Genomic DNA, 13,000 nt, shown 5'->3' with positions numbered 1-13,000 from the left:
ATCCCCATCACAGACTGGGGCACACACACTGACTCCTGTCATAGAGCCGGATCCCCGTCACAGACTGGGGCACACACACTGACTCCTGTCATAGAGCTGGGGTGGCACCCGGCTCCCACAGCCTCGGGGCACACACTGACCCCCGTCACAGAGCTGGGGTGGCACCCGGCTCCCACAGCCTCGGGGCACAATCCCGACTCTGAGTGGAGCTGTGGGAGCGGTGGGAGCTAACTGGGTCACCTGAGGAAGAGGGCAAGCCACCTACATCTCTGGCCAGATCCACAGTAGACAATATGAGGCATGACCTAGGCAAGGCCCAGTGTCTTCCCTTAAATAAGGAAAAAAATTATCCTAAATAAATATGCTTCTCCTAATTTTCTCTCCTTAAATGTCATGTTGGTATGTTTGTTTAAATGAAACACTTGGTTCCAGTGAGAAAATGTCCAATTCAAACCAACCGAGACCTAAAGAAACTTATGGGCTCATGTAACCAAACTGGACTAGGGCAGGGAGTCGCTGCCCCCAGGGCCGGCCAGGCCAGGGGCTCAAACGTAATAATGCTTCTTGAGATTTTTGTCTTCCCTTCATTCTGCAACCAACCTCCTCCGTAAGGCTGTCGCTATTGCAGCTGGTAGCTCCAGGGAGCTCATCTTTCTAGCTTTGCCGTCAGAGTGGAAGGGACCCTGTCTCCTTGAATCAAATTAAGAAACGTTGCTCTCAGGAAGAATTAGATTAGACAGTCTGGATTTTTTGTCTCATCCTGTGAAATAGGTATTGGGATGGATGGGGATTAACATTTGTCTCTATGGCCACAGGTGTGTGTGTGGATGTATGTGATTGGTTGGCCAGGTAGGTGTGTGGGTGTTTGATTAGTTGATTGGTTGGCTGTTTATGGGAGAGAGGATGAGGGGTGGGTGGTGGACGTGGAGCAGTTTATAAAGGGAACCAGTGTCATGACCCGATGCAGGGCATTTGGGACCAGCCACGTTCACAGTTATCCACCACTATATACATCCATATTCCCCTTGTCCTCATTCAGCGAGTCGGAACCCCAGAATGGGCCAGGTTCTCAGGATGGTAAATTTACCGATGCTTTTTATTTCCTTATGTGAACTTTTAATATTTTCTAAATGTTCTGTAGTAAATATGTATTCCTTTTGTATTATATGCTATTACTTAGCATATAATACAACCAAGACATTATCATTAACCAAGACAGAAATATTAAGAAGCACAGCATAGAAAAATCCCAATTTTAGGTCTAATGTTCTTGAAGCATAAACATTATTTAAAACTAACTTGTAAAGCTGAATGAATATATTTAGGTGTGTGTGACAAGGCCTTTTTTTTTTTTTTACAGAGACAGAGAGTGAGTCAGAGGGAGGGACAGATAGAGACAGACAGGAAAGGAGAGGAATGAGAAGCATCAATTCTTCTTTGCAGCTCCTTAGTTGTTCAGTGATTGCTTTCTCATATGTGCTTTGACTGGAGGGCTACAGCAGAGTGAGTGACCCCTTGTTCGAGCCAGTGACCTTGGGCTCAAGCCAGCAACCATGGAGTTAGGTCTATGATCCCATGCTCAGGCCAGCAACTCCGTGCTCAAGCTGGTGAGCCCGTGTTCAAGCCGGTGACTTCGAGGTTTTGAACCTGGGTCCTCCACGTCCCAATCTGATGTTCTATCCACTGTGCCACCACCTGGTCAGGCACAAGGACCATTTTTTGTAGGAAGAAGGAAGGGTTCTGAAGGAAAGGAAAGAAGCCCTCAAAAACTTGCTCCAGAGTGGAGAATATTCCATTTTTTTTCAAACGCATTCCGGTAACCCAGCCTGAACTTAGGCACACTTCGCCCATTTCCCTTCAGGGACTATGAGTAAAGCAGGGCAGTTTTTGGCACTCTGTACGTATTTAATTTGTTGGCCAAGTCACCATTTAAGACAGGAGCAGGCCCTGGCTGGTTGGCTCAGTGGTAGAGCGTCGGCCTGGCGTGCAGGAGTTCCGGGTTCGATTCCCGGCCAGGGCACACAGGAGAAGCGCCCATCTGCTTCTCCACCCCCCCCTCCTTCCTCTCCGTCTCTCTCTTCCCCTCCCGCAGCAGAGGCTCCATTGGAGCAAAAAGATGGCCCGGGCGCTGGGGATAGCTCCTTGGCCTCTGCCCCAGGTGCTAGAGTGGCTCTGGTTGCAACAGAGCACGCCCCAGATGGGCAGAGCATCGCCCCCTGGTGGGCATGCCGGGTGGATCCCGGTCGGGCGCATGAGGGAGTCTGTCTGACTGCCTCCCCGTTTCCAGCTTCAGAAAAAAAAAAAAAAAAAGACAGGAGCAGAGGGTATTAAGGTTGTTCTCCAAACCCTGAGGCTAAAGGAGAACAAGGCCAGGTTGAAAAGACCTCTCCCCATAAATGCATAATGTCTAATCACTTGGGCTATTTTCATTTTCTTACTGTAAGGATCATTAAACATTAAAGGGGAATTTGAACAAATAGCAAAAATACCCTTCATTTTAAATTCTTTTCCTTACGTACTTCTTTAGCTGTCAAAGTTGCTACGATTAATGTGTACATCTTTCATAGAGTAAAACAAAAAAAATTATTAAAAATAAAGGCCAGTTAAAATCCCCTCCCCCCAAATCATTCTTAACTCCACCAGCCTAGTACAGCAATTTCTATTTTTAGCAGTTTTGGAGTCTCCATCTATCTCTTTCTAAGAAAGGGAAAATGAGAAGAAGGCTGGACCTCAGTTGCGGTCACATTGGGTGACTTCCTCAAGCAGCCTGGGGGGGAGGGGGCAGTATGGTTTCCTGAACAGACAGAGGCACTATCAGCTGCTTGGGGGTAGGGGTGGGGGTTGAGAAAGATCAGTGGGAGAGGAAGCTAGTCAGAAATCCCAAATAGACAATACTAGAAGGCTTCCCTGAAGATGCCACAGGGAGCCATCCATTCATTCAGCAAACATTTATTGAGTTTTTATATTACTATGCACCAGGTGCTAAAGATACAAAGGGGAGGTGGGGTAGTAGCATAGGAGAGCTTATACCTGTCAGCCACACTGACCGACTTTAAATGCTGGCCTGTGCCCCTGAGCAGGGTACCTAAACTCTCTGTGCCCTAGTTGACTCACAACATATTTGGGAAAAAAGTTCCCACATGAGTTGATCCATGTGAATGCTCTGAGCGGTGAGTACTTAGTGTGTGGTAGCACTTGTGTAGTGCTGTGTATTATGGTCTCTGTCCTTACGGAGTTCACAGTCCAGAGGCTGAAACCATGCACACTAGAGATCTGTAACAAGAGAAGGGCCTTCCGGGTTCATTTTGTTAAGATACAGAGTTGTTGGGAGACTCCCCTGCTGAACAGCTTGTAGGAAATTATCCTGCCCGGCACTCTGGACCTAGGTGCCATTTTGTAGTCATTGGGTTACAGAAGGCATACATGTTAACTTCTTGCCTGGTGAGAGTCCTAAGTGAGAATGAGAGGATGATGACTGTAAAGCCAGTAGCCATGGCCACCATCACAGCCGCCTGGCTCTTGCAGGTTCGCATTGGATCCAGACAGACGGTAAAGAAACTGCGGAGTCAAAAACTGGTGGGCCATTTTCCTTTATTCTAGACTTGCACTCACACTCAGCAAATGAGTAAAAACACACAGCGGGAAAACACTTCCCTTTCCATTCAGGGCTCCCAAAGTCACTGACTCATCTGAATTTTTCTAGAATCAAAGGCTCCCACCTCTTTGCCTCCATTTTGGCTGCCTCCTCTCCTCCACGTGGCCTCTCTCTCTCCCCCTGGAACAACGTGGTCTCTCCAAAATGGCCTCCTAGCTCCTCCTTTTAAAACTCTGTGGTGCAAAAGCCCTCCCCCAACATACATTAACATAACCAAGTCCCTTCCCAAGCAAGAAGGGCAATTAGCTGTATCACATGAGAGCAGTGGCCATCTTTAACAGAGTGAGCAAAAAATAACTTTACTGCCCAACAATGATCAAGACTTTTATTGAGGCCCTGGCCTGTTGGCTCAGTGGTAGAGCATCAGCCTGGCGTGTGGGAGTCCCAGGTTCGATTCCCGGCCAGGGCACACAGAAGAAGCATCCATCTGCTTCTCCACCCCAACCCCCTCCTTCCTCTCTGTCTCTCTCTTCCCCTCCCACAGCCAAGGCTCCATTGGAGCAAAGTTGGCCCCGGGGCTGAGGATGGCTCTGTGGCCTCTGCCTCAGGCGCTAGAATGGCTCTGATTGCGGCAGAGCGACGCCCCAAGATGGGCAGAGCATCGCCCCCTGGTGGGCATGCCCGGTGGATCCCGGTCGGGCGCATGCGGGAATCTGTCTGACTGCCTCCCCATTTCCAACTTCAGGAAAAAAAAAAGGCTTTTATTGAGTACTTATTATGTAATAGGTACTTTTCTAAGTGCTCCATGTGAATTAACTCACTTGCCTCTACAAGTAGGTATATTATTACCCCATTTTACTGATGAGGAAACTGAAGCATGGAGAGATGAGCTAACTTGCTCAGCATGGTCATACAGGTAGTATGTGGTAGAGGTGGGATTTGTACCCAGGTATTCTGTTTCTAAAATCAGCCTTCATGTTACCAGGCCACCATGCAGACATGCCATTTCCATGGACCACAAAGAATCTGTGCAAAGTATAATCCTGGGTGCAATTTGCCCACTTTTTTTTTTAATTTTAGTATTACTTACTTGACCCTTCAGTTGAAAGTTACCAAGCTCTTTGCCCTAAGTAGGGCACAGCGGGACCTATCCGCTGCAGAAAGGAAGCCAGGATCCTCCTGTCAAGCTGTTCCTGGAGATAAGCTTGTGCAGAAAGGCAGAGAGTCATGAATTCCTGGTGAGGAGCAGTTACAGGGCTCAGAGACACAGAGGAGGAAAGACAAATGGGTTGGGGAGACCAGGCAGAGTTTCAGGGAGAGAGTTGGCTCGGAGCAGAGTCTTAAAGGACAGGAGATTTTGACAAGTGGGTGATCCAGAAGATGGCATTCTAGTGCCTTGGGGAGAGCGTGAGGACAGGCAGGGCACAGGGAAGCACAGTACAGCACGACTTGGTTGCAGCGCAGGGTGTGTGAGGGACAGTGGCAGGTGATAAAGCCTGCCCAGGAGCCCAGGCACCCAGGAGCCCAGGCACCTTGTGCTCTGGCTTGGGAAGTTGGCTCTCATTATCAGGAACTGAGGAGCTCTTGAAGGCTTTTGAAAATGGTAGCACAATAATCGGCACTGGAATGTGTAAGAATGAGCCTCAGCTCCTGGATGGTGGGTTTCAGGAAGAGAAGCAGATGAAAGGGAACGAGAGTAACAGCAGAGGGAATTAAGAAGAGAAAAGAAATAGGAAGGGTGCCCCAGATAGGATCAGGTCACTGCCCACCCTCCCGCTGCCACTGGACACCCTTCCCATTGCTTCCCCTTGCTCGATGTTAAAATGAAACGGAAAGCCCTTCACAAGGTCTGAGCCTAGTACTTTAGCCAACTGCCTTCTTTCAGCTTACGGAGCATACCCTGCCCCTTCCTTCCTCGGGCTTCCTGCATGCTGTTTCCCCCACTTGCAACACTATGCTGCCACTCCGCACCCCTCCCTGCTCTCTGCCACATCGGGTCCCACTCAGCCTCCAGGTTTCGCTCAGGCAAACCTTCCCCGGCCCCCACCATCTATTCTCAATCCCTTTTCTTTGTAGCAGGTACAAGTCCCTTCAAAGACCATTCCCTTCATTATGGATCTGAGAGTGAGGGGGAGGTGCTTAATTTCCCCTGACCAGGTCTTCTTACTGATAATTTAGGAAGATGTATATGATTGGTTTGGCATTTATATCAGGGACTGCTTAGCACAGTAAGTTGAAATAATAACAGTGACTAAAACTTTCTTTGTGACAGGCAGTGTTCTTAGTAATTCACCTGCACTAATTCATTGAAACCTCCCAGCAAATCTCTGAGAGAGCTATTATGATCATACTGGTGTTCCAGAAACTGAGACCCAAAGAGGTTCAGCAAGTGGTTGAGGGTCACGCATCTAGTAAGCAGTCGACCTCTGCAGCCCAAGCTCTTAGCCGCTTGGCTCTGTTGCCTCTCCTATGTTTTGAGGAGTCTCAGCTCTTCCTCAGCTGTGGCCTGCAACCCCAAAAAGCCATCTTTGCATCTTTGTTCTGTGGAGGGCCGGAGGGCTGTGCGGAGGAAGGACCACCCCAAGAGGGACGAGGGCTCTGGGGCGGCTTGAAGGAATGTTGCCTGAGGGCAAACATTCAGAAAAACCTAGGGAGAGCAGGGAGCCTGGTGGGCAGAGAAAATGCAGGAACTGCTCAGCACGGATGTTTGGACCCTTCCGGGCCCTGGTGTAAACACACAGACAACTCAGAGAGAGGCACAAGCCCCCTCTACCCTGCCCCACAACTCTTAAGATAAAGGTCTGGAGCATTTTCATTTGAGGGTTGTGTCTCCTCCTCCCCCCCCCCCCCCCCCCTCCACTAAGGAACTCTACTCCGCCTCTTATTCTTCAAGTGATTAGATAAAAAAGATAAAATGCCTTATGCATATAAAATTTCCTCCTGCAGGAGGTGAGCGGATGGAAGAGATTCACTGTCAGGATGAGTCACTGCCTGGATTTGGAACAAACACACCTACGGAGATACACAGGGCGTAGACTCAGTAAATAACCGGCTAACTGGCACTTGTGAAGCCAATTACGGCCCCTGATTCGTTTTCCTAATTCCCCCCACCCCCCTTTGTTTTTCACTGCTTTGGAGCTGTCTGAAGCTGCCGCCTGCTCATGCACTCCATTAAGATGCAGGGCTCTGCTTCCTCGGCCTGCCTTCAGAGTCCCGGGAGCCAGACTCGGTACAGAGGGGAGAAATGAGGGCAGGGTTAAAGAGGAACGTATAAAAAATAAATGAGCCATTCATAAAAATGAAGATTATTACCAAAAGGAGCTGTCTGCCAACATCGCCACGTATACATGAGCTCAGCTGCTGAGCTCCATAACAACACGGCATTAAGCCAGTGCATCTTCTTTTTAGAGGTGGCTCCGCTGATTTACTATTAACTTTAAACAACCAATTGTGACGTGAGCACTTCTCTTTGCTGTAACGATGATGAGACTGTGCCTGGTACTATTTTTTTTTTTTTTATCATGTAAGTTTGAGAATTGGTAAAGTAAATTCAACTGTGCTTAGTACACTCTTATAGCTCTCAAAACAAAACACCCCCCCCCCCAACCACAGATATTTGGGTGGGTGGAGGGGTCACTGCTTAATTCAACCAGCTTCATGAAGTCATTTGCACAATTTCTAAAAACTGACTTCAGTCTTCTGTAACTTATCATATTTTTCCCTGAGATTTCGAAATGCCAAGAAGCGGGGCCTTTCTGCTGTCTGCATGAGCAACTGCAGATGGCTTCTTTTTCTTCACACTGAAAGACATGCATATTGGATGCCCATCTTTTCCTCTGAGGCCCTCAAGTCTATCTAGGTGACAGTATGAAGTAGGCGCAGAGAGCCTTCACGATGACAGCGCTGTCGGGGAGACCGCCTGAGCGCCTGCGCCTTGTTCTTGCGGGGCGCTTTGCCGAGTCGCGCGAGTCCTTTTCTTCTGTACCCCCCCTCGCCCCCCCCCCCCCCACTTGCGGTTGTGCTCGGGCCCCTCGTGGAAGCTGGGACTCTGAAGAAGAGCGACTGATTCCCACACAGGGCTTGTGGCATTACTCTGCAGCCACACCTTGTAAATCTCAGAGGCTACAAGCTTGCGTCTGTTCCCTGCAGTTCCGAGAACAATCTGCAGCCAGCGCTGACAGGAAGGGCCATTATGGGCGCTGATGTTCTCACCATCTGGAATGGTTACAGTTGTCAGGATCGGAGATGACTCACTGTGCTGAGGAATCATTTCTCTAATGGTAGCGCTAATCAGGAGGGATGGGGACGTTGCTAAGTGCCGCTGCGTGAAGAAAATACCCTGCCAGATAAAAGGAAGGGCCGTTGATTTGCTTTTTGGCCCCTTTGAAAATAAAGTGACTTGGAATGTCGTCCTTGGTCCCGACTAGTAACAGTCCATCCGTCAGGACAGGAGCCAGCACCTTGGGCCAACCATCAGGAGTATTGGCTGTTTCTATGGGCAGCAGACCTGCACAGGGCTCTCTGTCCTTCTTCTCTGTGGCTCACTGTGCCCTGAGCAGACTGGGCAGTTCCCTGATTGAGGCTCAGCACTTTGGTGTGGAAGGGGCAGTGCAAACAGGTGTGAATACGGTGTTTTACACAACCCCTCCCTCTGGAGCAGTGGTAGTCAACCTGGTCCCTACTGCCCACTAGTGGGCGTTCCAGCTTTCATGGTGGACAGTAGCAGAGCAACCAAAGTATAAATAAAAAGATAGATTTAGCCCTGGCCGGTTGGCTCAGCGGTAGAGCGTCGGCCTAGCGTGCGGAGGACCCGGGTTCGATTCCCGGCCAGGGCACACAGGAGAAGCGCCCATTTGCTTCTCCACCCTTCCGCCGCGCCTTCCTCTCTGTCTCTCTCTTCCCCTCCCGCAGCCAAGGCTCCATTGGAGCAAAGATGGCCCGGGCGCTGGGGATGGCTCTGTGGCCTCTGCCCCAGGCGCTAGAGTGGCTCTGGTCGCAACATGGCGACGCCCAGGATGGGCAGAGCATCGCCCCCTGGTGGGCAGAGCGTTGCCCCATGGTGGGCGTGCCGGGTGGATCCCGGTCGGGCGCATGCGGGAGTCTGTCTGACTGTCTCTCCCTGTTTCCAGCTTCAGAAATATGCAAAAAAAAGATAGATTTAACTATAATAAGTGGTTTCATAAAGATTTATTCTGCCAAACTTAGCGAAAATCCGACATAAAGTACTTGGTAAGTAATTATTATTATATGCTTTAACTTGCTGTAACTCTGCTTTATAAATTTTGTAAAGTAAAGTTACTTCCCTACTTTATAAATCACCATTACTGTGGAACGGGTGGGCGGTTAGAAAATTTTACTACTAACAGAGATACAAAAGTGGGCGGTAGGTATAAAAAGGTTGACTGCCCCTGCTCTAGAGTTTGCCCTGGTGCTATTCTGTGCAAGCCCTACCCTGGCAACAGGCTACCACCCCACATTCAGTCCTGTGGAAATTCCCACTGGTGACTAGAGGATTTGAGGACTCGCCAGCTAGTCCTGAACCCCAACTGTGGCCTCCAGAAGGAACCCTGGCAACTCCTTGATTTTAGACTTCTAGCCTCCAAAACTGTGAGAGAATAGATTTCTTTTGTGTTACGCCATTCAGTTTGTGGTGGTTTGTCATGGCTGTCCTAGGACACTAGATTAGTGGGGGAGCAACAGACCTTGTGCGTCACCATTGCAAGAAGAAAACACCAGATGAGAGCCAAACAGACTCCCTTATGACTAGAAGTTTTCATCAGCTCCTCTGTGAGTTGCTGCACAAATAGCCGTAGAGTCCGTGCTTCAGGTCACTGTATTGTAAAACAGAGAGAGTTTTCATGCCATGTGGGGTTGACTCATTAGAATCCACTCCTTTTGTTACCATCCGGGAGTCCTAAGTCCAAGCTGAGAGCTCAGCCCTGCCCTTGGCCATGTGGTGGCCACATTGTCCTTTTCTCTGGCCCTCTTCCCAGCCTTCTTTTCCTCGTGGCCTTGCCTTATGCAGCTGCTCACCCATTTCCCCAGTGATCCTAAGAATCCTGTAAGAAAATCCAACAGCATCTTTTACCTTAATATAAAAACTAACACTCATCTAGCATTTCCACCTAAATGAATGAGCTCATTTACTCCTCACAACCAACCTGCTACTATTCCCCTTTCACAAAACAATAAAACCGAGGCCCTGAGAGGCTAACTGGTCCAAGGTCAACAACCAATAAGTGACAGAACTGCGACATGGACCCACAAAGTCTGACTCAGGAATAACTACTTTGCATAACTGCTATGCAAATTGCCTCTAAAGTTGGCAACAAAGGAAGAAGCATCCCCAGGGCTAGCAGCCAGGTACCATCTGCTTCCTGGTGTTCTCCATCCCTTTGGGATCACCCCACTTGAGACTGAGTCTCCTCACATAACACACGGACCTCGGCAAAGACTCACAACTCTAATTCTTCACAGCACAACCATGACTGGGCCGGAATCCATAAAGCAATCCTGAACAAAAACCTCAGAGAATGACAACACGCTACAACATCTACTTTGCTCTCTGGATGTGTCTCACCATCTACCTTATTCCCAGGCTGTCTCTGCAATGGAGGGCCATCTTTTACTCTCCCAACAGGGAAAGTGTCACAAAATTTTGTTTAAGTTTTGGCCCAAGGACAGAAGGAGACTGTGAGGAGAAAGGGTTGCCCTTCCTGTCTGCCTGCCCTGCTCTCCCACTGCCCTACTGAAGTCCAGCCTCCTTCCCCAGAGTGACCCCCCTACACACACTCACTGCCGGGAATATTCCTCCCTCTGCCCACATGGATGTGGTCTCTCCCTGTGATCTAAATGAGACCCATGCCTCTTAGTACAACACAATAAACCTGGTGTCACACCTGAGACCTGCAGGTCCAGGAGCAAAAGGAGGGAGTGTCCCTTACACCCTCTCTACAACGAAGGGGGGAGTTTCTGGTGCATGCTTATCTCTGTGAGCCATGTACTCACTGCTACAATCAAAAATACATTTCGGTAAAGAAGTGAATAAGAAAAAAGAAACTGAATTTCCCAAGGAGTACAAGGAGCATTTGTTTCTTGCTTTGTGCATCACTACACTGTGAAGGTGCAGAGGCCACAGTGGACTCACAGCAGTACCTACTTAGCCCACAATAATGACGCTGCAGTAAAAGTTGCCACGTGCCTTCCAGGAAGCTGTCCTGAGTCTCTGTGCTTTATGTTATCTGCTCCTCACTGCCAAAAGCTGGCTTCTGGGTTCTGCCTGTGCCAATGACTCCAACCATTAACTCAAAGTGAGGGTGTGATGGGTTAGAAAATTATTTCAAATTTAATGACATTTCAGCGCTGGTCAAAGGCTGTGCTCATGGAAGAAGTGAAAGTATGGCTTTTGCTTTGAGGACAACCTGCAGGATACTTTCTCAAACCACCGCCTGAGGAGAAAGAGAGGTTGTTGTTGTTGCTTTTTCCCTCCCAGTTGAAACCTGTTTTAGATTTTGAAGTAAACACAAGTTTATGCTATGTGCTGAAAATGAAGTTATCTAATTTTTTTTAAATACTTCTGGTTCGAAACAGCTACTTGCTATAGTGATTATGGTAGTCTTTTAGGGTCAAGTTCTTCAAAAGACAAATTAGATGTTCCCAGTTGAAAATGAAAGTTATCGATTTTCTGAGTTAAGGAGTAGGAAGATAACAATGATTCAACTTATCTTAAAGATGAGGGAGATGCCTGGCCTGTGGTGGTGCAGTGGATAGAGCATCCACTTGGAATGCGAAGGTTGCTGGTTCAAAACTCCGGGCATGCCTGGTCAAGGTACTTACAACGAGCCATCAATGAACAACTAAAGTGAAGCAATTATGAGTTGATACTTCCTGTTTCCCCGCTCCTCTCTCTCCTTTCTCTGTAAAAGCAATAAATAAAAAAATAAAAAAAATGAGGGAGCAAGAGAGGTTTGTGGGTAAGTTTGGAAAAATTCATCAACCCACCAGAAGGGACACCTTCTAGCCCTGTGAAGCCTTCACATCTGGCCTCCGAGTCACCCAGGCTAAATGCGGAGCCGTGGGTCATTCTAGTGACTGACCTGAACCAAATACCACAGTGAACCAGACAAGGGCCTCTTCACCATTTTAATACCTACCCTGCACTTAGCTCCCATTCAGCTCATTAGATGTTGGAGGTATTTTACATTTTTTGCATTTTCTTTAAACCTTAGCGCTGACTGGTTGCACTAACCACAGCAACCACGTTCCTGTTCAGTCTCGCCAGTGAGAGCAGAAGTCTGGTATTTACAGCATCTGTTTGTGTTTTCTTGCTTACTCTCTCTTTTTGTTTTTGTTTTGTTTTATTGCTAGTTAAATTCCTCTTAACCTTCTGACTGGCTTCATTTCAGTTTATTTGCTAAGCTAAGGACCAGAAGGTCTGGATTTGAAGCTTAATCCCACTGTTAGATAGTAGTCTGAATGGAGAGATGTCATTTAAACTCCTCTGAACCTCATTTTCTCATTTGTAATGTGGAATTCATGAACCAAAGAATTTTTAATTTCATGAGATCTTAGATGCTTTTTGCTATAGTACAGCAAAATATTTTTCTGTTTTTTTTTTTTTTATTATTCATTTTTAGAGAGGAGAGAGAGAGACAGAGAGGGAGAGACAAACAGAGAGAGAGAAGGGGGGAGGAGCTGAAAGCATCAACTCTCCTATGTGCCTTGACCAGGCAAGCCCAGGGTTTCGAACCGGCGACCTCAGCATTTCCAGGTCGACGCTTTTATCCACTGTGCCACCACAGGTCAGGCTGTTTTTTTTGCAGATAAAGAAGTTGAAGATCAGAGAAGTTAGATGAACTTCAGAATCTATCACCTAACAAGATTGAGAATAAAAAAGAAGTAATAAGCAAAGGATATAATAATAACTTATTTAATACTCTGAATTCATGATTGCCTTTGGCAAAATATTAAGGTAGATAAAGCCTATTTTCCTGTCTTTCCTTTCAGCTCTCTACTTAGCTCTGAAAACCATTTAAATCTATAGCTACTTTTTGCCGGAAAGGTCTGGTAACACAATCATAGCATGTCTGCTGTGACCTGTGACATTACACTTTAGGACAGCTCTGTTTGTCTACCTCAGCAAACTTACTATAAGAAGTATTGGTTCCCTCTACTGGGTATATACCCCAAAAACTCAGAAATATTGATACGTAAAGACACATGCAGCCCCATGTTTATTGCAGCATTGTTCACAGTAGCCAGGACATGGAAACAACCAAAAAACCCGTCAATAGATGACTGGATAAAGAAGATGTGGCACATATACACTATGGAATACTACTCAGCCATAAGAAATGATGACATCGGATCATTTACAGCAAAATGGTGGGATCTTGATAACATGAT

The 13,000-nt window shown here is 47.6% G+C and overlaps 1 protein-coding gene across 1 annotated transcript in view; it reads left to right on the top strand.

Annotated features, from left to right (window-relative positions):
• Positions 1-12,770, top strand: part of TMEM154 (transmembrane protein 154) — a 77,497-nt gene extending 64,727 nt beyond the window's left edge. The window contains exon 7 of the mRNA XM_066386553.1: positions 12,418-12,770. Within this exon, the coding sequence (XP_066242650.1) occupies positions 12,418-12,421 (4 nt within the window). The 3' untranslated portion in view covers positions 12,422-12,770. The remainder of the gene's footprint in view (positions 1-12,417) is intronic.
• The last annotated feature ends 230 nt before the right edge of the window (positions 12,771-13,000 follow it).

The sequence above is a fragment of the Saccopteryx leptura genome, chromosome 1 (assembly GCF_036850995.1).
Source record: "Saccopteryx leptura isolate mSacLep1 chromosome 1, mSacLep1_pri_phased_curated, whole genome shotgun sequence".
NCBI classification, from domain to species: domain Eukaryota; kingdom Metazoa; phylum Chordata; class Mammalia; order Chiroptera; family Emballonuridae; genus Saccopteryx; species Saccopteryx leptura.
Note: the sequence above shows the minus strand (reverse complement) of the source record. Positions and strands in the feature narration are given on the sequence as shown.